The sequence below is a fragment of the Mustela nigripes genome, chromosome 11, assembly GCF_022355385.1.
Source record: "Mustela nigripes isolate SB6536 chromosome 11, MUSNIG.SB6536, whole genome shotgun sequence".
In the NCBI taxonomy this organism is placed as follows: Eukaryota; Metazoa; Chordata; class Mammalia; order Carnivora; family Mustelidae; genus Mustela; species Mustela nigripes.
In genome coordinates, this window is record NC_081567.1 from 36,298,720 (window position 1) to 36,321,168 (window position 22,449).

At 49.2% G+C, this 22,449-nt stretch overlaps 1 protein-coding gene across 1 annotated transcript in view; it reads left to right on the forward strand.

Moving 5' to 3' along the window:
• The window catches only part of TRAP1 (TNF receptor associated protein 1), a 51,450-nt gene that overhangs the window by 10,184 nt on the left and 18,817 nt on the right, over positions 1-22,449 (forward strand). Inside the window, exons 2-4 of the mRNA XM_059415470.1 lie at positions 17,841-18,005; positions 19,160-19,242; positions 20,404-20,544. Coding sequence (XP_059271453.1) covers positions 17,841-18,005; positions 19,160-19,242; positions 20,404-20,544 — 389 coding nt within the window. The remainder of the gene's footprint in view (positions 1-17,840; positions 18,006-19,159; positions 19,243-20,403; positions 20,545-22,449) is intronic.

Below are 22,449 nucleotides of genomic sequence, written 5' to 3' on the forward strand. Positions count from 1 at the left end.
GCCCAGTATGAGACTCAGGCTCATAACCCTGAGATATACGAGCCATACTCTTCACCACCTGAGCCAGCCAGCTGCCCAGGGAAGTGATGTTTTTAAATATTTACTCTTCCTATCCAGGGACATTTCTCTGAGCTTTTTTCTTTTTTAAAAAACTTATTTTAGGGATGCCTGGGTGGCTCAGTTGGTTAAGCAGCTGCCTTTGGCTCAGGTCATGATCCCAGCGTCCTGGGATCGAGTCCCATATCAGGCTCCTAGCTTGGCAGGAAGCCTGCTTCTCCCTCTGCCTCTGCCTGCTACTCTGTCTGCCTGTGCTCGCTCACACTGTCTCTCTCTCTCTGACAAAATCTTAAAAAAAAAAAAATTAAAAACAAATTTATTTTAGGGGCGCCTGGGTGGCTCAGTGGGTTAAAGCCTCTGCCTTCGGCTCAGGTCATGATCCCAGGGTCCTGGGATCGAGCCCCGCATCGGGCTCTCTGCTCAGCGGGGAGCCTGCTTCCCCCTCTCTCTCTGCCTACTTGTGATTTCTGTCTGTCAAAAAAATAAATCTTAAAAAAAAATATTTATTTTTATTAACATATAATGTATTAAATGCTCCAGGGGTACAGGTCTGTGAATAATCAGTCTTACACAATTCACAGCATTTACCATAACCCATACCCTCCACAGTGTCCATAACCCAGCCATCCTGCCCCCCCCCCCCCCCCCAGCAGCCCTCAGTTTGTTTCCTGAGATTAAGAGTCTCTTATGGTTTGTCTCCCTCCCTGGTCCCATCTTGTTTCACTTTTTCCCTCCCTGCCCCCCATGACCCCCCACCATGCCTCTCAAATTCCTCATATCAGAGAGATCATATGATAATTGTCTTTCTCTGATTTACTTATTTCATTTAACATAGTACTCTCTAGTTCCATCCACTTCGTTGCAAATGGCAATATTCCGGGTTTTTTGATGGCTGCATAATATCCCATTGTATATATGCACCACATCTTTATCCATTCATCTGTTGATGGACGTCTAGGTACTTTCCATAGTTTGGCTATTGTGGACATTGCTGCTGTAAACATTCGGGTGCATGTGCCCCTTCCGATCACTGCATTTGTATCTTTAGGGTAAATACCCAGTAGTGCGAGTGCTGGGTCATAGGGTAGCTCTATTTTCAACTTTTTAAGGCACCTCCATCTGTTTTCCAGAGTAGCTGCACCAGATTGGATTCCCACCAACAGTATAGGAGGATTCCCTTTTCTCTGCATCCTTGGCAACACCTGTTGTTTCCTGACTTGTTAATTTTAGCCATTCTGACTGGTGTGAGGTGGCACATCACTGTGGTTTTGATTTGTATTTCCCTGATGCCAAATGACATTGAGCACTTTTTCACGTGCCTGTTGGCCATCTGGATGTCTTCTTTGCATTTATGTCTGTTCATGTCCTCTGCCCGTTTCTTGATTGGATTATTTGTTCTTTGGGTGTTGAGTTTGATAACTTCTTTATATATTTTGGATACTAGTCCTTTATCTGATATGTCATTTGCAAGTATCTTCTCCCATTCTGTCAGTTGTCTTTCAGTTTGGTTGACTGTTTCCTTTGCTGTGCAGAAGCTTTTGATCTTGATGAAGTCCCAGTAGTTCCTTTTTGCCCTTGCTTCCCTTGCCTTTGGCGATATTTCTGAGAAGAAGTTGCTGTGGCTGGGGTGGAAGAGGTTGCTGCCTGTGTTCTCCTCAAGGATTTGGGTAGATTCCTTTCTCACATTGAGGTCTTTCACCCGTTTTGAGTCTATTTTTGTGTGTGGTGTAAGGAAATGGTTCAGTTTCATTCTTCTGCATGTGGCTGTCCAATTTTCCTGGCACCATTTGTTGAAGACACTTTTTTCCATTGGACACTCTTTCCTGCTTTGTGGAATATTAGTTGACCATATTGTTGAGGGTCCATTTCTGAGCTCTCTATCCTGTTCCATAGATCTGTGTGTGTTTTTGGCCTGTACCATACTGTCTTGATTACAGCTTTATAATAGAATTTAAAGTCTGGAACTGTGATGCCACCGACTTTGGTTTTCTTTTTCAACATTTCCCTGGCTATTTGGGGGTCTTTTCTGATTCCATATAAATTTTAGGATTATTTGTTCCATTTCCTTGAAAAAAATTGGTGTTTTGATAGGGATGTGTTAATGGCTGAGCTTTTTTGATCCCTTTGTAGATGTGTTTTATGTGCCTAGTAAATTTTTTTAGTGTGTTTTTATTATTTTTATATGTAGGCTATTTTATGAATAGGTCATAGATACAGCAAGGAACTCAAATGGCACACCGAAAAGCACCCTTCTGTCACTGCTACCCTCACACACCAGTTACTCTCCTGATGGCAACCCCCTTAGCCAGGTTCTTTGTGGCCTTGCAAAGATACATTTGGTGTGTGAGAATAATGTCCATGTATGTGTCCACGTACATACGTGTTTAAGTATCATGGGAGCATCTGCAGACCACTGTCCTGGGCCAGGTTTATTTCTTAATGTATCTCAGAGATGATGTAGCGTCGGGACACTTGGCACACAGATTACCTCATTTTTCTGTGTCAGTGTTCGTTTATATATATATATATTTCCCCCCCCCCCCCCCCCACTGCGGCCGACCATCAACCTGGTCATTGTTGCCTGGCCCTTCTGGGGGCTTCTACTCTGGATCCTCATCTGGTTTATCTGTACGGGCCTGTGCGTGACCCCAGCATTGACAGTTGTTGAGAAGGGGCTGGCTCTTTTGTGATGGCCACTTAGAGAGTTTAGTGTTAATTATAGGGCACCTGGGTGGCTCAGCCGGTTAAACGTCTGCCTTCCGCTCAGGTCATGAGCCCAGGGTCCTGGGATTGAGCCCCATGTTGGGCTCCCTGCTCAGTGGTGCAGGGGGATCTAGTCCCTCCGCCCCCCACCTTGTTTATGCTGTCTCTCGTGCTCTTTCTCTAATTTTTTAAAAAAAGTTTATTGTTAATTTTAAGTGACTAAACATTTTTTTTTCTTTTTTAAATATTTGTATTTATTTATTTATTGACAGACAGATCACAAGTAGGCAGAGAGGCAGGCAGAGAGAGAGGAAGGGAAGCAGGCTCCCTGCTGAGCAGAGAGCCCGATGCGGGACTTGATCTCAGGACCCTGAGATCATGACCTGAGCTGACGGCAGAGGCTTTAACCCACTGAGCCACCCCGGCGCCTGTGACTAAACATTTGACTGAAAAGGTGTGCACTGAGAAGTCTGGCTCTCAGCTAGGTCCCCTTCTCCATGCCCTGGCCCTCGCCCTTCTAGGGTGTCTGGGTTAGGAGTCGCTTGTACACCTGCCCGCATTCATGTGAACGCAGGAAGTACAGGTGAACCCCTGTCACTGTGTTTTAGTCACTGAGCAGACCCTGCAGGGTGTGCTGTAACAGCCTCACAGCTTCCCGCCTTCCTTCCCCCCCCCCCCGCCCGCCTCCAACAGCCACATGGTAGTGTTAGGAGTCTAGGAGTGGCTCCTCGTTGGGAGGCTCCGTGGTGCTGCCCTATCCTCTCTGCGGGACATGTAGGTGGTTTCCAGGCTGTTCTGTACCGTGTTCCAGTGCGTGGGATGTATCCAGGGAGTAGAGTCCCCACGCAGAATTGCCAGACGTGAGAGGATGTGTGCATTTGTCGTCTTGACCAGTGTGGCCAGATCCCTCTGCAGGGTCACGCCAGTCCCTGCCGCCCTGTGCGGCTCACCCACAGGCTACCAGAAGTACTGTCTGGAAGTTGCCCCTGAAGTAACATGGGTGTGTGGGCGCCTGCCCCTCCGTCAGAGCTGGCGAAGGTTAACTGGGGTCGGAGCTGGGGCACGGTGCCCACGTCGGGGCCTCGATCGGGGAGTATTGAGTCACCGAACCTGCCGGGCCCTGCCTGCTTCCCTTCTTTCCTGCAGTTACCTGCCATCCGCCCCTGCGGGCTGGCCTCCGGCGTGGGCTTCAGGGAGAGCCGGCCCTGGCCACGTTCGGTCCCATGGGGGACGCTGCGGGAAGCCCCTGCTTATTAGTTCAGGGCGGGGTTCCAGGAGGCTATAAGGGCCTCTCTGTGGGCAAGTTCAGTGACCCAGAGAGCTGGGGGCTTGCTTTCCTTTCATCCCTCCGCTTCCCCCATAGACGTTTCGCCTACAAAGAAACGCATAGAGGAGTGTGCGCTTCAGGAAGAAGCATCCAGTGAGCATGGAATACCCAGTGTAAGGAGTAGGACTTACCAGTCCCCTGAAGGCCCATGTGCTCCTCCTTGATGCATGCCTTTCTCTCTCTCCTAAAGGTAACTGCTGACCTGAATTTTTGGGGTTTTATTCCTTTGCTTTATACTTCTGGGTAAATGGAGATGTGTGTACCCAATTTTGTACATACACGCACACAGCATGTTAAAATCATACTGTGTCTGCTGGGCCTTTCTCGGGTCAACATTCTGTTTTCTTAGCTTTAGCCGTGCTAACAGTGTAGCTCAGTGGTTCTTGCTCTTCGTTCCCTTGTGCTCATACACCTTCGTTGCTTTACGTCGGACTGCTCTTGGGCTCTTACACAGAGCTGCTGGATCCTTCCGTGTGGTCCTGCTTTACTGAGCAACACACAGTTAGCTCCCAGAAAGAGTCATGTCGCTGTTGGCCCACATCAGGGGTGTATGAGCCCCCCTTTGCCCCACAGGCCCCTCCAGTCCTTGGTATCTTCAGACTGACTGACAGTCTTTGCCGGTCTGGAGAGTGTTGAATGCTGTCTTGTGACCATATGTTTGATTACAAGATGCACATCAGGAAGTTCATGGACTGACCGTCCCACTCAGTGGTGTGGGATTGTCTGTGAGATGCATTCGTGTCATTGTCCCGTAACCCTCATGGTGGGAAGATGCCACCGCTCTTGGTCCCCCTGGGTACAGATGTGTGACTTACGTGTGGCGACCGCAGGCATCCTGCCTCGCGGACACACGTGGTTCTCTGGGCTGTGACCTGAGTGAGGTTGCTGGGTTTACGATGTGTTGTTACCGCACAGTTGTGACGGTTTTCCTGTGTGGGTCCTTCGGTACGTTTCCCCAGCTCTGCGAGAGGGAGTTGCTGCTGTGCCAGGTCCTCACCGACACTCAGGGTTTTCAGACATTTTTTTTTTTTTTGGTTTATTTTTTTTAAGATTTTATTTATTGATTTGACAGACAGAGATCACAAATAGGCAGAGACGTAGGCAGAGAGAGAGGAGAAAGCAGGCTCCCCGCCAAGCAAAGAGTCCAATGTGGGGCTCGATCCCAGGACCCTGGGATCATGACCTGAGCTGAAGGCAGAGGCTTTAACCCACTGAGCCACCCAGGCGCCCTGTTTTCAGACATTTTAAACATTTGGAATTTGATGGTTACAAAGTGATGTTTCAGTCGTGATTTTAATTCATTTTGATGAATTGGTAATGAAATTGAGCATCTTCTTTCCATGGTTTATTGATTCCATTGGTTTATTTATTCCATTTCTGTGAAATGCTATTCATGTCTTTTGCCCCAGTATTTTCTTCTGGATTAGTTGACTTTTCTTATTATGTATTTTTGTATAATTCTTTATGGGCACTAATCTTCTATCACTTTATCCTTTGTCATTCAGTAACGATTGGCTGGAAATGTGTTCTCCCTCTCACCACACCAGGGAGGTGCGGCTCACTGCTCCACTTTCATCTTGGCCTCTGTTTTTGTTTTTGTTTTGGTTTTAGATTATTTGAGAGGGAGAGGGAGAACATGCACTGGAGATCAAGGGGTAAAGTGTGGGAGAGGCAGAGCCAGAAGGAGAAGCAGACTCTCCGTTGAGCAGGGAGCCCAACATGGGGCTCAGTCACAGGACCCTGGGATCGTGACCTGAGCCGAAAGCAGATGCTTAACTGACTGAGCCACCCAGGTGCCCCCCTCCTTTTTTAAAAAGATTTTATTTATTTATTTGATGGAGAGAGACACAGCAAGAGAGGGAACACAAGCAGGGGGAGTGGGAGAGGGAGAAGTAGGCCTCCTATGAGCAGGGAGCCTGATGCGGGGCTGGATCACAGGACCCTGGGATCATGACCTGAGCCGAAGGTAGACGCTTAATGACTGAACCCCCCCAGGTGCCCCATGTTTTGTGTTTTTGATGAACGGAAGTTCTTAATCTTAATTTTGTCAGCTATACCAGTCTTTTTTCCTTTGTAGTTCACCCAAGGTTCTGTAAGCTAAGGCCTGTGGGTTGGGTTAGGCCCACTGCCTGTTTTTGTAAATAAAGTTTTATTGGGGCCCAGGCATGCTTATACTTTCACATGTTTGTGGCCACTTTCTTGCTGTAATGGCAGAGTTGAGCAAGAGAGACCACAGGACCCAGAAGGCCTAAAATATTTACTCTCTGCCCTTTCCAGGAAATGTTTGCCAACCTCTGTTTACCCCAAGGTCATAAAGATCATCTAGTTCCATAAAAGCTGTTTCCTGATCCGTTTTTATCAAACAGGAGTAGGAGCCTTTATTTGAAGCTTTACTTATTCTCTCTTTGCTGGTAAATTTTCTCATGGGCTTCATTTTCAAGATAGAAGATTAGAAAGGACTTGCAGACTAACAATCACAGGCTAATTCTGGCTATAAACAAATTGTGTTTGGCCCAAATATTTAAAAAAAAAAAGTAGTTGCAAATATTTGAGGTCAGATTTCACATAAATATTTGAATTCCTTATTAATTTTGAAAACCAAGAAGTTCTGGGGGTTTGGGCTTGCATTCCACAGTGGCAGCAGTCCTGGGGACATAGTGATGGCGGCTGCCTCCTGCAGGCGGGCCTGCCCGCTGCTGTTGGCTGCGGCAGCGCTGTCCAGCCTCCACCGTTGATGGGCTTACTTTGTGCATGGTATCTTGTGTTCTGTCCATTCCTTTTTAGTGTATCTATGTTTTTATATATTTTTTTTTATTTAAGATTTTATTTATTTGAGAAAGTGTATGCGGGAGGGCTGAGGAAGGAGAGAAGCCGAGGGAAGGTAGAGAGAATAGCCCAAGCAGGTTCTGTGCTGAGCGCGAACCCCGTGCAGGGCTTGAGCCCATGACCCTGAGCCCATGACCCGAGCCGGTATCAAGAGTCGGATCTTACCCGACTGAGCCGCCCAGGTGCCCCTGTGTTTTTGTTTTTATATTTAAAGTGATTGTTCTATACACAATGTGTCATTAGGTCTTGCTTCATCAATTCTGACGATCTTTGCCTAATAATTGGAGCATTTAGTCCATTAATATAAAATGCATTTTTTTTTATATTTTTTTTAAAGATTTTATTTATTTATTTGACAGACAGAGATCACAAGTAGGCAGAGAGGCAGGCAGAGAGAGAGGAGGAAGCAGGCTCCCTGCTGAGCAGAGAGCCCGATGTGGGACTCGATCCCAGGACCCTGAGATCATGACCCGAGCTGAAGGCAGCGGCTTAACCCACTGAGCCACCCAGGCACCCTAAAATGCATTTTTGAGGGGCGCCTGGGTGGCTCAGTGGGTTAAAGCCTCTGCCTTCGGCTCAGATCATGATCTCAGGGTCCTGGGATTGATCCCCACATCGGGCGCTCTGCTCAGCAGGGAGCCTGCTTCCTCCCTCTCTCTGCCTGCCTCTCAGCCTACTTGTGATCTCTGTCTGTCAAATAAATAAATAAATGTTTTTTAAAAATGCACTTTTTGGTATAGTTGAATTTATCTCTATCGTTTGATTGTCTCCTCTCATTTTTTCTCCTTCTTCCTTTCTTTCCTTGCTTTGGATCAGTAAATATTTTTTAGAATTCCATTTTAATTCATCTAATGCTCTTTTAGCTATGCCACCTTGTGTCATTTTTTTTAGTGATTTCTCTGGTGAATGCAGTGTTCATCCTTCCCATAGTCTGTTTAGAATTAGTATTTTGGTATTTTTGTATGAAAATGTATTTTGTAGAAAATGTGGTATTTTGTAGAAAATGTAAAAACCTTGGGGCTGTATTAGAGTGCTTTTCCTCTCTCTACTCTGTCCTTTACGTGACAGTTGTGTTATGTGTCACCCCATAAGACAATGTTTTAACTTTACTTAAGTTATTGTGTGTATTATGTTTTAATGGGGCTCCATCCCAGGACACTGAAATCATGATCTGAGCCAAAGACAGAGGCTTAACCGACTAAGCCACCCAGGTGCTCTGTTGTATATGTATTAAAGAAATTAAGAGAAAGATACTTACATATTTTTTTTTTTTTAAAGATTTTATTTATTTATTTGACAGAGAGAAATCACAAGTAGATGGAGAGGCAGGCAGAGAGAGAGAGAGGGAAGCAGGCTCCCTGCCGAGCAGAGAGCCCGATGCGGGACTCGATCCCAGGACTCTGAGATCATGACCTGAGCCGAAGGCAGCGGCCCAACCCACTGAGCCACCCAGGCGCCCCAAAGATACTTACATATTTACCTGGGTTGCTGTTTCTGATGCTCTGCCTTCTTTCTTAAAGATCCAGGTTTCCATCTGGTAACATTTCCATTCAGCCTACAGAATTACAGCATTTCTTTTCCTGCTGGTCTGCTGTTTAAGACTTTAAAGATGTACCATTGTTTTCTGGAAAGTTAGCTGTCATTCACATTTTTTTTTTTTAAGATTTTATTTATTTATTTGACAGTTCACAAGTAGGCAAAGGCAGGCAGAGAGAGATGGGGGGAAAGCAGGCTCCCCGCTGACCAGAGAGCCCGTTGTGGGGCTAGATCCCAGGACCCTGGCACCAGGACTTGAGCTGAAGGCAGAGGCTTTAACTCACTGAGCCACCCAGGCGCCCCTGTCATTCACATTATTATTTTCCCATGTAATGTGTCACTTTTCTCTGGTTGCGTCCAAGATTTTTTTTTTTTTAATTGGTTTCCAGCAATTGGCTATGATGTGCCTGGGTGCTTTTCTTTAAAATTATCCTGCTCGTGGTTTACTGAGCTTTTGAGTCTGTAAATTGATGTCTTTGACAAACTTTGGGGGAAATTTTCAATCATTTCTTCAAGTATTTTTTTTTTTTTTTTTCTGCCCTGTTCTCTTTCTCCTCTCCTTTTGGAATTCCAGTTCATGTATATCTTTTTTCTTTTTTTCTGTCTATACCTGAGACCCTGTTCATTTATTTTTAGTCTTTTTTTCTCTGTTTCACACTGAATAATTCCTGTCAGTCTATTTTCAAGTTCACAGACTTTTCTCTGGTATCTCCACTTGGTAGTTAAGCCTCCTAATTATTTTTTAAATTTTAGATACTGTATTTTTTATGCCTAGAATTTTCACTTGGTTCTTCTCTTATAGTTTATGTCTCTGAAATTTCCCACCTTTAATTTTGAGCATATTTTGCTGTAGGTCATATAGGATTGTAATGACTGTTTTAAAACCCTCTGATTCCAACATCTGAATCTTCTTGGCACCAGTCGCCATTGATTGACCCTTCTCTTGCATAGGGGTCATGTTTTCCTGCTTCTCTGTGTGTGGAGTAACTTGTTACTGCATCCTGGACATGGTGGATGTTACCTTGTGGAGTCTTTAGATTCTGTTATATTCCTCTGAAGAGTAGTTCTTGTTTTCAGGTGGGTCATTAAACTGGTTGGAGCCCAGCCACAAACAGAACCGTTCTATTCTTTTATCCTTAATGGGCTGTTTCCAGTCTGCTCTACACATGCATGGTTCCAGGGGTCAGCCAGAGACTTAAAAGAATTTATTCCCCAAACTGGGGGCTCCCTTTCTCTTACTCTCTCCTTTCTGCACACACACACGCCTTCCACCTTTTATGGTTACTCTACTCTCTCCTCTGGTTCTTTCAGCCAGAAAGTGTCTGCTCTCATCCAGAATGTGCCTGCTTTTGCTGATTTCTCCAGAGCCTTTTAGGCAGTCCTTTTGTTGTGGTTCCGAAGTCCATGGTTGGTATCCACAGGAGGTTTGGGGGAAGGCTGTAACTCGGCCTGCTGACCCAGCAGTGGCACTCTGTAGTAAATCGTTACATTATTCTTACTTGTTTCCCCCGTAAAAAGGGAGACTGTCCATTGGGATATGTAATTCCAGGAGAACAGTCTACATGTTTCTCATGGTTTAAAATACTGTGTCCATATCTAAAGTACTTAAGATGTCATTATAAGGGGTGCCTGGGGGGCTCAGTCGGTTAAGCGTCTGCCCTTGGCTCTGGTCATGATCTCAGGGTCCTGGGACTGAGCCCCACATTGGGCTCCTTGCTCAGTGGAAAGCCTTCTTCCCCCTCCCCCTCTACCCCTCCCAGTTTGTGCACATGCACTCTTTCTTTGTCAAGTAGATAAATAATCCTTAACAAAGTAGATGTTGATATAAAAAGCAAAACCCTAGTAAGAACGGGTGCTTGGGTGGCACAGTGTGTTAAGCGTCTGCCTTTGGCTCAGATCATGACCTCAGGATCCTGTGATCGAGTTCCACACTGAGCCCTGCTTAGTGGGGAGCCTGCTTTGCCTCTGCTTCTCCCTCTGCCTCTCTGTATGTCTCTCATGAATAAATAAATACAATCTTTAAAAACAAACAACCATATTAAGAACAATGGTAGATGTAGAGGGGAAATGAGTGATTAAAACAAAAAAGTACCCCGTGTGTTTGGACTTCTTTGCCTTACTTGGCTGCCCTGTAGGCAGTTACATTTTTAATTCTTGCTTCCTCACGAGACATCGCTCTGCAGGACCACTAAACTGACCAAATGTCCTGTGTCTGCGTATGGTGATGTTTGTGGTGATAAAATTTGCACTTTTTTTTTTAAAGATTTTATTTATTTATTTGTCAGAGAGAGAGAGTGAGAGTGAGCACAGGCAGACAGAGTGGCAGGCAGAGTCAGAGGAGAAGCAGGCTCCCCGCGGAGCAAGGAGCCCGATATGGGACTCGATCCCAGGACGCTGGGATCACGACCTGAGCCGAAGGCAGCTGCTTAACCAACTGAGCCACCCAGGCGTCCCAAAATTTGCATATTTTTAAAAAAGATTTTATTTATTTATTTGACAGAGATCACAAGTAGGCTGAGAGGCAGGCAGAAGAGAGAGGGGGAAACAGGCTCCCCGCTGAGCAGAGAGCCCGATGCAGGGCTCAATCCCAGGACTCTAGGATCATGACCTGAGCTGAAGGCAGAGGCTTTAACCCACTGAGCCACCCAGGCGCCCCAGAAGTTGCATATTTGTAACGAGAGCTGCTTTTGCACTAGAGGCTGGGTAGTTGGGAGAAGTTTGGGGACTCTTGCCTTCCTTGAGTTTGGTACTAAGAAACAGACTTGTTCCTGCCCTGGGGTGGTGACTCGTTCTCTGTGAGCAAAGTCAGTAGTAGAGGGGTGGCTGGGGGACTGAGTTGGTTATGTGTCCGAATGTTGTATGGATCTGAGGGTTGTGAGGTCAAGCCGGGCTCCGCACTGGTGTGGAGCCTACTTAAAAAAAACAACAACAACAACCTAGAAACGCCACAAGCTGGCTTAGAGCTGCAGTTCGAAACAAGTGGCCAGTGGCATCAGAAGTAAGCGCTGTGAATTCCCAACGGGAGGGGCGCTTACAGGGTGTGGGGACGGGAGGACCTCACACTGGACTCTGAAGCAGTTGGGGCGGAGAGAGGGACATGCTTGCAGCCGGGGGAGACGGTGTGAGCACTGGCAGGGGTGTGTGCGGTGTCAGATCCGAACTATCGTTCCCACTTTGTGTGACCCCGAAGCACCGCACAGTTGAACACGCAGTGCTTGCCGCCTGGCATCGAGGCTTGTGGTGTTTCCTTCAGGGTGTAGAGCAGCTTGAAGACAGCTGCGGTGTAGGTAGTGTTCCTGTCTCCCTCGGGCGGAGTCCCCTTTTTGGTTTACTTGTCCAGGCAGCACGGAAAGTTGCTCTCAGCAGTGCTGTTGATCTAGTCTTGGAATTATAAGGGGAAGTCTGAAAGCCCTGGCTGGAAATACGGATTGGTTGTTGGTTCCTTTTTCCTAATGAGGAGGACTTCTGTTTCTCCCATCATGAATAGCAGATTATTCCAAAAAGATCATACTCAGTGGGAGAAACAACAGGAGTAGGGAAAGTGAGACATAGGAAAACGGTGTTGAATCTTGGCGTGAGGAAGGCCTTTACCAGTAGGACTGATTTTGGAAGGCCGCGACCTCACCCAGGACAGCTGCGTCAAAGTCACGGAGTCCACGGCCATGCTTGGCCTGCTCCCCATCCGGAAGGTGGAACAGAAGCTATGCCGGTGCTAGAAGCTATGCGAGGTACCACCAATGACTCTGCCACAACCCACCATCATTTACGCCCAGCATCTGGGCCATTAACCCCTGTAGCTACTCGACTGTGAGTGTGGAGGCGTCACCGACGCGCTGTTCTCCACAACTGATGTCGGGGCGATGGGGGGCCCCCTGGGAGGAGCACACGGGGGCTGTCTGGAGGACCCAGCTGCCCCAGACATGCTGACATGGAGCCTGGACCTTGCCCATGTCCTCTCCAGATGCCAGAATGGCGAGCAGGACAAGGATGCGGGGAGGGGGCTGGTGGCAGGGAGACTAAGGCAGCCCCTGGGCCCACGGCCAGGCTGCTCTTCTGTATGGGGACAGGGTGTGTGCTGGTGCCTGCCGTCGTCGTCATTGTCATACTAGGTACAGCTTACTGGAAAACCACAACAAAGAATGACTACATGAAACTATGAGGTGCTCTTTCAAGTCAGTCAGAAAAATATTATAGTAGAAAAATGATCATAGACTATCAACAGTTCATCATGAAAAAAAGAAAAAATGTTTAAAAATAAGGATAGGTGCTCAGTCTTGCTCGTATCAAGAGAAACGTAAATGAAAACTACAGTAAAAAGGTGGGCAAAGGTCCAGAGCTTCCCTAATGCCATCTTGGCAGGTGTGTGAGGTGACCCCGCCCATGCTGCTGCCGGGATGTGAGCCAGCGGTCCCTGGAGGGTGACTTGGCAACATCGGCCACGGTGTAAACTGGACATAACCTGGGACCCGGTGATCCCACTTGTAGATCTGTACCCTGATGTGTGTCCATGCAGGAATGAGATGACACATGTACGAGAACGTTCCTTAGAGTTCTATTTTCTGCTTTGAAACTTTCTGTTCTGGAGTATTTTGAACCTTAACTGAGCTGCTCCAGAGGGAGTATGCAGGGTCCCCTTCCCTTACTTTCTCCTGATGTTAGTTAGCATCTTATGTCACCGTGGTACGAGGATTAGAAACTGCAGTAGCCGTGGTGCTCGCCTGCGGGCCCGTCTTGCGCACATTGAGCCCGGTTCCCCACCGATGTTCTTCTCTGTCCAGGACCCTACACTGCAGGGCCTTTCGGGCTGTGATGGTTCCTCGGTCTGGGGGTGTCCTTCATTACTGTGACAGCCAGGAAGAGTACTGCCCCTGATTTCATAGATAGCCCTAGAACAGGGTTTGTTTGGTGGTGGTTTTATGATTAGGTTGAGAGGCATTTTTGGCAAGAAGACCGGGGTGGGGAGGCCCTGCCCTCCCACGCTACCACGATTACAGGGCATTGACCCGTCTTCTTCCTGGTGACGGTGACTGTGGTCATTTGGTCAGGAGGTATCTGCCACTTCTCGGCAAACGACTGGTTTTCTCTTTGAAATCGATGGTGTCTTGTGGGGGATCCTATGAGACTGTGCAAATGTTCTCGTGGATGTTTAAACTATCAGCCGTTTGTACCCGTCACAGCTGCTGCTGTGCTTGCCCTGTGGTGACAGTATCCTCCATTTCTAGTTGATTCTGCTGTGAGGAAGAGGTCTTTTCTCCCCCGTTGGTTTACAAGTCCTTCAAGCACGGACTAACAGATAATTAGTTTATTCGCTGGCTGTAAGCTTACTGCGCGGACCGTTACCCTCTTGTTGCCCAGACGGTCCTAGATTTTTCCTTCGGGGTTGCCTTCCTGTTGGGAGCCTGTGCACTCTTGAAGCACCCCATCCTTGGGTCCCTTCCTCCCTTTCTGGCACCACCTTTGTGTTCGTCAGCAGCCCCGGAGAACAGCATTTACACACCAGGGTCTGGGTGCCGGGAAGGGTGACCGTCCAGCACAGCTCGAGGACTGAGGTGTTTCCGGAGACAGGGACTTGCGAGTGGCCCGTTCTGGGACAGTTGTCCTCTCTGTGCAGGTGTGCTCATTGCTGCTGCTGTTTCCTGGCCTCCGGGCCAGACATGCACACACATGTGTGAATACGTGTGCGCGCGCATGCACACACACACACACACACACCCATGTTTGAGACTCTCGCATCCATTTCCAGTGTGGTGCCGCCAGGCCTCCCCTCCCCTCCTCCGGCGACTGCTTCCTCCTGACTCGGGACCCATAGGGTACTTAATTGCCTGAGCTGAGTAGCTGCCGGAAACGGTTTTCAAGGCGGTGACGATGCTGCGTCAGCGACCGTGTGTGGTACTCTCGGAGGCTCCCTGGACAGCCACAGCACCATTTTGGGGGGGGGGGGGGGTTGGGTTTCTTTTAGATTTTATTTATTCCCGAGAGACAGAGGCAGAGGGAGAAGTAAACTCCCCAAGGAGCAGGGAGCCTGATGTGGAACTCGATCCCAGGACCCTGAGATCATGACCCCAGCCGAAGGCAGGTACTTAACCAACTGAGCACCCAGGCAACCCCCCCCCCCCAGCACCATTTTCTGAAGCCACTTAGGTTAGTTCTTGTCCTTTAGGTGCTTATGTTCATAAAATGGCTCTGGGCATCTGCTACAGTTTTTTTCTGAGTGTTCCCCACACCCCATAGGCGCTTCTGGTTTCTCTTCGGTCGTGCGAGAACCATGGTTCTGAGAGTTGGACACACAAAAGGGCATACACAGAAAGGTCACATTCCCCTCAGCTCTGCTGTCTTGTCCCCACCCCCTCACTCTTTTTGTCTCGTCCCCATGTTATGGGGTTGAGTTGCTGCCTCCTGAAAAGATGCTGAAATCCTGACCTCCGTGACCTGTCCGTGTGAGGTTATTTGGAAATTGGGTCTTTGCTGCTGACCAAGTTAAGATGAGGCTGTTAGGGCCGGCCTGGTCTAGCGTGACTGTGTCTTTATGAAGCGGTGGGATTTGGACGCAGAGTGACACGCAAGAGAGACGACACCGTGTCCAAGCCGAGGGACGCCGGAGGCTATGGAACCGAGGAGAGGGGCCCATAGCAGGTTCTTCTCACGGTCTCAGAAGGAGCCAACCCCGCCAACACTCTGATTTCAGACTTCTGGCCTCTAGAACTTGAGATGGACGGTTGCTGTGGTTTCAGCTGCACAGTCCGTGGTGCTTGGCCACAGCAAGCCCAGGAAATGGCACACACTTCTTCTAGGTAATCCGTTTCTTACGGTTTGAATTGTGTGCCCCCAAAAGATATGCCGGGGTGCTACTGCTGGATACTGTGTTAGTGTCCTTGTCTGCAAACGGGGTCTTTGCAGGTGTACATAAAGAGGAGGGTGTACTGAATTGGAAGCCCCAAATCCAGCATCACTGGTGTGTCTGACGCAGAGATCGGGACACAGGGGAGACACACCCAGGGAGTGACACAGGTGGAGATCAGAGCCAGGCTGCTGTGAGTCAGGGACACAGGGACTGCTGGCAGCACCGTGAGCCGGCAGAGGTATGGACCGACCTCTCAGAGTCTCTGCGAGGAACCTACCCTGCCGACACCTTGGTCTTGGACTTCTGGCCACCAGAACCACGAGGGGCTGTTTGGGCTGTTGTTAGCCCTCTGGCGGGGGTGCTTCGTTCCAGCAGCCCGGGAAAACGATCTCACAGGTTTCTGGTTCCTCCTGCCTGTGTCTCTTGTGCATGGGGGCGTGAAACATGCACATCTTTTGCACGACTCCTGCCATCCGTAAAGCAGGGTGATGTGCTGTAGGGACTCTTTGGCGCTATGGGACATTATTTCTAACAGCACAAGCCTGGAAGCAGCTTAAACCTCCAGCAGTTGGGTCCTAAACACGGAGCCACTGCCGTGGGATGTTACTTGTTTGTTAAAAAGAGTAAGGAGCTCTGTGTGCTGAAATGGAATTATCTGTGGGATGTGTTTTTTGTTTTTATTTAAAAATTTTTAAAGATTTTTAACATTTGAGAGAGAGAGAGCATGAGAGGGGAAGGTCAGCGGGAAGCCCGATGCAGGACTCGATTTGGGACTAGCAGGATCATGACCTGGGCGGAAGGCAGAGGCTTAACTGACTGAGCCACCCAGGCGCCCTTATTTAAGTTGTTATTTTAATTTTTAAGCTGTGTGGATAAAGTGAACATTGCAGGTGGGCCCAGATAATTAAATATTTAGACTGGAAATTGAATATTTGTACTTTTTAAAAATTTTTTTAAAGATTTTGTTCACTTGTTTGAGAGAGAGCTTGCGTGAGTAGGGTGAGGGAGAGAAGGAGAAGCAGACTCTGTGCTGAGTGTGGAGCCCGATGTGGGATTCGATCCCAGGACCCCAGGATCATGACCTAAGCGGAGGCAGAGGCTTAACCTCCTGAGCCATCCTGGTGTCCTTATTTAGATACTTTTTAAGGTGTAGTGCATAGAGGTAAAGGCAAAGGTCATGTTATTTGTAAATCAGGAATAAGCTTAAAGGAAAGGCCAGTTTTTATACCCTGTAGGAACGTGCAAGTTGATAATGTTGTTTTGAAACCTCCAGGTCCTTCCTGGTCGTTGTGAATCATTCCTTTCTGACTGGACGTGTGTCGTATGCAGCAGGCGGGGCAGCTCCTGCAGATCTAGACTTTCATACGGGGCGTCCTGCGGTGTCTGACCTGCCTCCTGGAAAGCCTTGGGCATTAAGCACCGACTAAACCAAGCCTGCTTTGGCTTGCTTGATGGTCCTGGAGTCCGTGAGCAATGCTGTCCTGAAGGGCTGCTGCTGGGGTGGGCTCTGTCTTGCCGGGTGGGCTGGAGGTGTCTGCAGAGGGCGGCTGTCCTGCACGCCAGGCTGCAGACAGCTGGGGCGGGGGCTTTGCCTTCCTCCCTCGCTGTTCCTTAGTCCACTTGCTGGGAAGAAGTCAGAGAACTATCGTGAAACACCATGAGCCCCCTTCCTGAGTATGAGGTAGGGGAGATCATTTGCTGGTTTTTAGCTTTTAAATACACTAATTTTTTTTTTTTTTTTTTTTTTTTTTTAATGACAGTTGTGGATGGCTTAGTCGTCAGCCTCCAGCTAAAGTCGTGATCCCAGGGTCCTGGGATCGAGCCCTGCATCGGGCTCTCTGCTCAGCACGGAGACTGCTTCTCCCTCTCCATCTGCCTCTCCCTCACCTCATGCCCTCTCTTGCTCTCTGTCAAATAAATAAAATCTGTAAAAAAATAATAATAATAAATAATAAAATGTTCTTTTTTTAAAAACCTGACAGTTTTGGACAAAAAGGAAAACTCTTCATTGAGGTCTCTTTAGAACATGGTGAGGACTATTTCGGAACATTAATATAAAAATTTGGATCCCTCTTAGGGCTATATTTTTTTCCTCCTCTTTTTCATGATTGTCACAGAGTAAGGAAGGCTGCTGTGTGCGACTTGGGCTCTGGGACGCCATGAGCACCGAGGCACACTGGACCTTGGGTGGGTTTGTGCAAGATCTCTCTGGGGCCCCTGTGGGCAGTGGGGACGAAGGCTTCTGCCCATGTCCTGCCCCTCTGCCTGAGTTGGGATTTCTTCTTGGAATTTGATATGTGTAAGGGTATGTCGCCAAAGTGTATGCTGACGTGCCCGCTGCGTGTCCAGCCCTGCCACCCCGAGTGCACCCAGTCCCATCCGAGATGCCCACTGCTGCTCAGCGTCCGGTCACTTCGATTGCCCCTGGGGGACAGTGGAGCTTTTGAGCACCGGCCTGCCTTAGAGATCCCCACGGGAGCGTTTGCAGGACCCAGCAGACGTGCTTCCGATGTCTTACTCAGTGTTATTCCTGCATGTTTGTCTTTCCAGGAAAACCTTTTCTGTGTCCTTGGCGGACCCCGGCCTTGTCCAGGAGCCCCAGGCGAAGCCTGGCGTCGAGCTTCCAGGCTGGGCGGTTCTTCAGCTCACAGGCCGCGGAGGGCCAGACGGAGGAGCCCCTGCACTCCATTATCAGCAGCACCGAGACCGTGCAGGGTACTGTGAAACCGGGCAGGGGAATCGCTTGAGGCAGAGACAGTGATGGATAGAGCCACGCACTTGCTTTAGTCAAAGGTTTAGTCGGAGGGAGGGTTCCCCCAAACAAAGCATCCTCCGTTTCCGGCTTGGCCAGGAGCTGCTCACAGTCGTCCTGGTGTGTCTTGCCCCCTCTGGTGGTCACCCGTGAGCTTGCGGCCGGCCCCCTTTCTCAGAGTGGGGATTCACGGCACATCTGCTAGTGATCATGGAAGCAGGGTGTAAATCCGGCATTGGCCGTGCCGACGCAGACCTGCCCTCTCGAGCTGGCCTGTCAGCTCAGGAGTCTAGAAAAGCGGGCTCCAGAGCCCATTGAGAGCTGGTCCCCACATGTGTCCATTTCTGACTTTCACATGAGAGGACAACACAGTCTCTGATGTTTGGGTTAAGAAGTGAGGTCTTGTTTGTTTGCTTTCTGAATAATTAATTTGGAAACAGCTTTATTTTTTTCTAAGATTTTATTTATTTGACAGAGTGAGAGAGCACAACCAGGCAAAGCAGCAGTGGGAGAGGGAGAAGCACGATCCCCACTGAGCAGGGAGCCTAATATGGGGCCCAATCCCAGGATCCTGGGATCATGACCTGAGCCAAAGGGAGTCGCTTAGCCAGCTGAGCTAGCTTGGGACCCCAGAAACCACAGTTTTGAAGAATAGAATCTAGGGTCTGATTGTTAGAGCCAATCTGATTCTCATGTCCTTGGGAAGTGCCACCCTCAACAGACCCTTGAGCTGTCCTAAAGCGACAGGTCTCATTGGTGGGAAGCAGGGGAGGTTCCCTTTGCCCCTTCCTGTGGCGAGAGGGGGTGCCCCTGGCTTGTCCTCTCTGATGCCTCCTGCTTGAGAACCCCAGTGACTTCATTTCTTTTTCACTTTTTTTTTTTTTTAAAGATTTATTTTAAAGTAATCTCTACACCCAACGTGGGGTTGAACTCACAACCCCCAAGGTCAAGAGTCGCACGCTGCACTGACTCAGCCAGCTGGGGACCCCTTTTGTTCACTCTTTTGAAAAATGTTTAAAATTTGTTACCTGAAACATTCTTTTGAATGTTATATCGCATATTCTTCCATGAAAATAGAAACTGCATTTTACTGCGTCTGTCTGTGATTCATTACCAGGTTCCGTTTCCAAACACGAGTTCCAGGCTGAGACAAAGAAGCTTCTGGACATTGTTGCCCGTTCCTTGTACTCAGAGAAAGAGGTGCTGTGTCCGTTCCTCAGTTCCACTGCTAGTGGCGTTTCTTTTTGGGGGAAAAAAAAAAAACAAAAACGATTTTTATGTTGCTTTAGAGACATGCCAGGCAGTATAACAGCTGTAAGAACGCATCAGATTTGGACAGACCTGGATCTTAGCTACCCGCACGAGTGTTTTCATTAAATCCATTTGGGTTTCATGGACAGAGAGGCCCCGAGGATTGTGCTAGATTGACTCTGGAAGTTATTTTTGCTGATGGTTTAGAATCTCTCCTCTCCCGCCCCAACCCCTCGATACTGGCATGGGGGCCCTGGGGTTCACTTCTGTGGGGGTGGCAGTATGCTCGGTGGCCCTGCGTTACTGTGTCACCTGGTGGGTGGCCACCAGATGGACGGTGGGACTACGGGAGCAAAGCCCCCGGCCCCATGTGGAGAGAGCAGGGACTGGGAGGAGCGACAGACTGTGGGAGAAGCGAGAACAAATAGTCTGTCGTGTCCATGCTCGTATTGCTAGAGTGCAGAGGGGAATTTTGAGGAAGGGTAAAGCACCAAACTCCGAAGTTAAGAGAGACTTTTTGGGAAATACTTCCCGGTCTCGTGCTGCTGCATACCCTGTTCAGGCATCCCCGTGAGCTCCAGCTTCTGTGCTCTTGGGGTCCCATCACCACGCTTCCTCTTGCACCTGCAGGAGGAAGGTGTGTTTGAGGGAAGGTGCTTCTCAGATACAGACGGGTGGTTGCGCCATGTGGCCCTTTCCTCCCCTGAGCATGGTAGGCCTTTGTTGAAGGAAGCCAGAGAGTTCTTTTCAAGGAGTAGAAGAAACAGGTATTGGGGGATATTTTGACATCCGTGTCCGGAGTTGGGCAAGCAGTGGGGGCACGGGGCTCTTCAGGATGGAGCCGACATCGCAGGTTGGCACCTGCTTGATTTTCAGGACAGAGCAGCAAGGTTCGGGTTCACTCCTTAAAAGCAGCTGCATCAGGGAGAAGCCCTGGGCCTTCAGTCATTTTGGGACCTGCCCTGGAGAAACCGTCTCTGAGAAAAGTGGGAAGTCTTTATGGTTAAAACACGCAATATACTTTGGCATTTCTCCCCCGACTTGGAATAAACACTGCGGCTGCTGACCAGGACGGCCTGCGGCACTTGCACCTTTTTTCTCCTCCCGCAGGTGTTCATACGCGAGCTGGTCTCCAACGCCAGTGACGCCCTGGAGAAGCTGCGCCACAGGCTGCTGTCAGAAGGCCGGACGCTGCCGGAAATGGAGATCCACTTGCAGACAGACGCCGAGAAAGGCACCATCACCATCCAGGTGGGCCTCTGGGTGTCCCGCCGCGGGCACCGGCCCTCTGTGCTCCTGGGCCAGGGGAGCTGGACGGGCCTTTTTGTTCTTTCTCCAGGCTCCAAGTGACGTGCCATCTGCACGTCAAGAGTTGTCGACTCTTGTTTTAGTTTGCTGTAAAAATAATGCTTGTTCAATCTAGAAAATTTGAAAACACAGACACACAGAAAAGCAGGTTTAGAATTGCCCCATCATTTGAGGCTGACGACTGTTAGCATGGGTTTTTGATGTCTGCGTTTATTTACACAGCTAAACATTGTTAAGTTCTGTGTTATTTTTAGTGCTCCCTTTTTACATTTTTTTTTTTTTAAGATTGTTTATTTATTAGAGAGAGAAAGCGTGAGAGGGGAGAAGGTCAGAGGGAGAAGCAGACCGCCAGTGTAGCTAGGAGCCCAGTGCGGGACTCGATCCCAGGACTCCGGGATCATGACCTGAGCCAAAGGCAGTGGCTTAACCAACAGAGCCACCTGGGCGCCCCCTTTTTACATTTTTAACTGTAGTTTTCCTCCCGTAATGCATGTTTCCCCACGTCATTGAATATCCTGCAGTACTGTCTCGTCTCGTCACAGCCTGCCGTTCGGATCGGTGGTCTTGCTTTAAATGAAGCAGTACTCGAGGCTTCTGTAGCCTCTTGAAAATAGCAAGGTCAGAAAGAAAACAGAAGCAAGGGACTCCTCAAGCCGTGGTTGAGGGACCCCGTGTTGCCGAAACAGCTTCTTCAGGGTCTGGGGTGATGGCCGAACTGGGGGGACGCCTGCAAGGCGGAAGGGTGAGCGTCGGGGGCTCTGAGCGGATGCTTCCGACCCGGGCTTCAGGGAGCTGGGTTTGGCTGCTTGGGACGGTGCTGGCGGGGGGTCTATTGTGCCGTCTTGTGGCTCGTGCCATCTGGGCTGCACGCGGGTGCCGTTTCTACGGCTGTTGTAGGAAGCTTTACTGACGTAAGATTTACACACAGAAAAATTCAGCGGGCTCAGGTGCACACATTGCTAGTGCGCCGCCATCCTGATTCCTTCCCCCAGACCTCCACTCCCTCCCAGCCCGTCAACCGTGCATGTGCTCTCTGCCCCTTCGGGTTTGTATTTTCTAGAATTCCATAGAAACACAGTTTGGTCTGACTTGCCCTCTGCAGAATGCTGTGAGCTTCACCCCGGTGCAGTGCGTGTCCCGTTTTCTCCCGGAGAAGTGTTCTGCCTCACGTGTGGCACGCGCTCAGGGTTCACTCGCCATGACGCGCCTTCGGCTTGTTTCCAGTTTGGGGTGTTAGGAGTAAAGCTGCTCTGGACACGTGTTTTCATTTCTCTCAGGTGCATGCCTAAGAGTGGGGATGCTGGCTCCAGGAGAGTGTGTAACTGTGAGTCGCCAGCCACCTGCAGCTGGTGTCCCCACGTGCTTGCCTGGCAGTAGTGGCTGGAGGCCACTGCTGTGGTCCTTGCCAGTGCCGGCTACTGTCGGCCACAGAGATTGGGGCCGTTCCAGCGGCTGGGTGAGGTTTTTTGTTTTGTTTTTTTAACGATTTTATTTATTTTATTTGACAGAGATCACAAGCAGGCAGAGAGGCAGGCAGAGAGAGAGGAGGAAGCGGGCTCCCTGCTGAGCAGAGAGCCCGATGCGGGGCTCGATCCCAGGACCCTGGGATCATGACCCGAGCTGAAGGCAGAGGCATTAACCCACTGAGCCACGCAGGCATCACTGTTTGTTTTTTTTTTTTGTTTTTGTTTTTTTTTAATTAATTAAGAGCACTAGAGAGGGAGAACCGAGCAAGCATGACGGGGCAGAGGGAGAAGGAGTAGCAAGGAGCCCAATATGAGGCTTAATCCCGGGACCCAGGGGTCATGATCTGAGCGTGAGGCAGACCCATAACCGACTGAGCCGCCC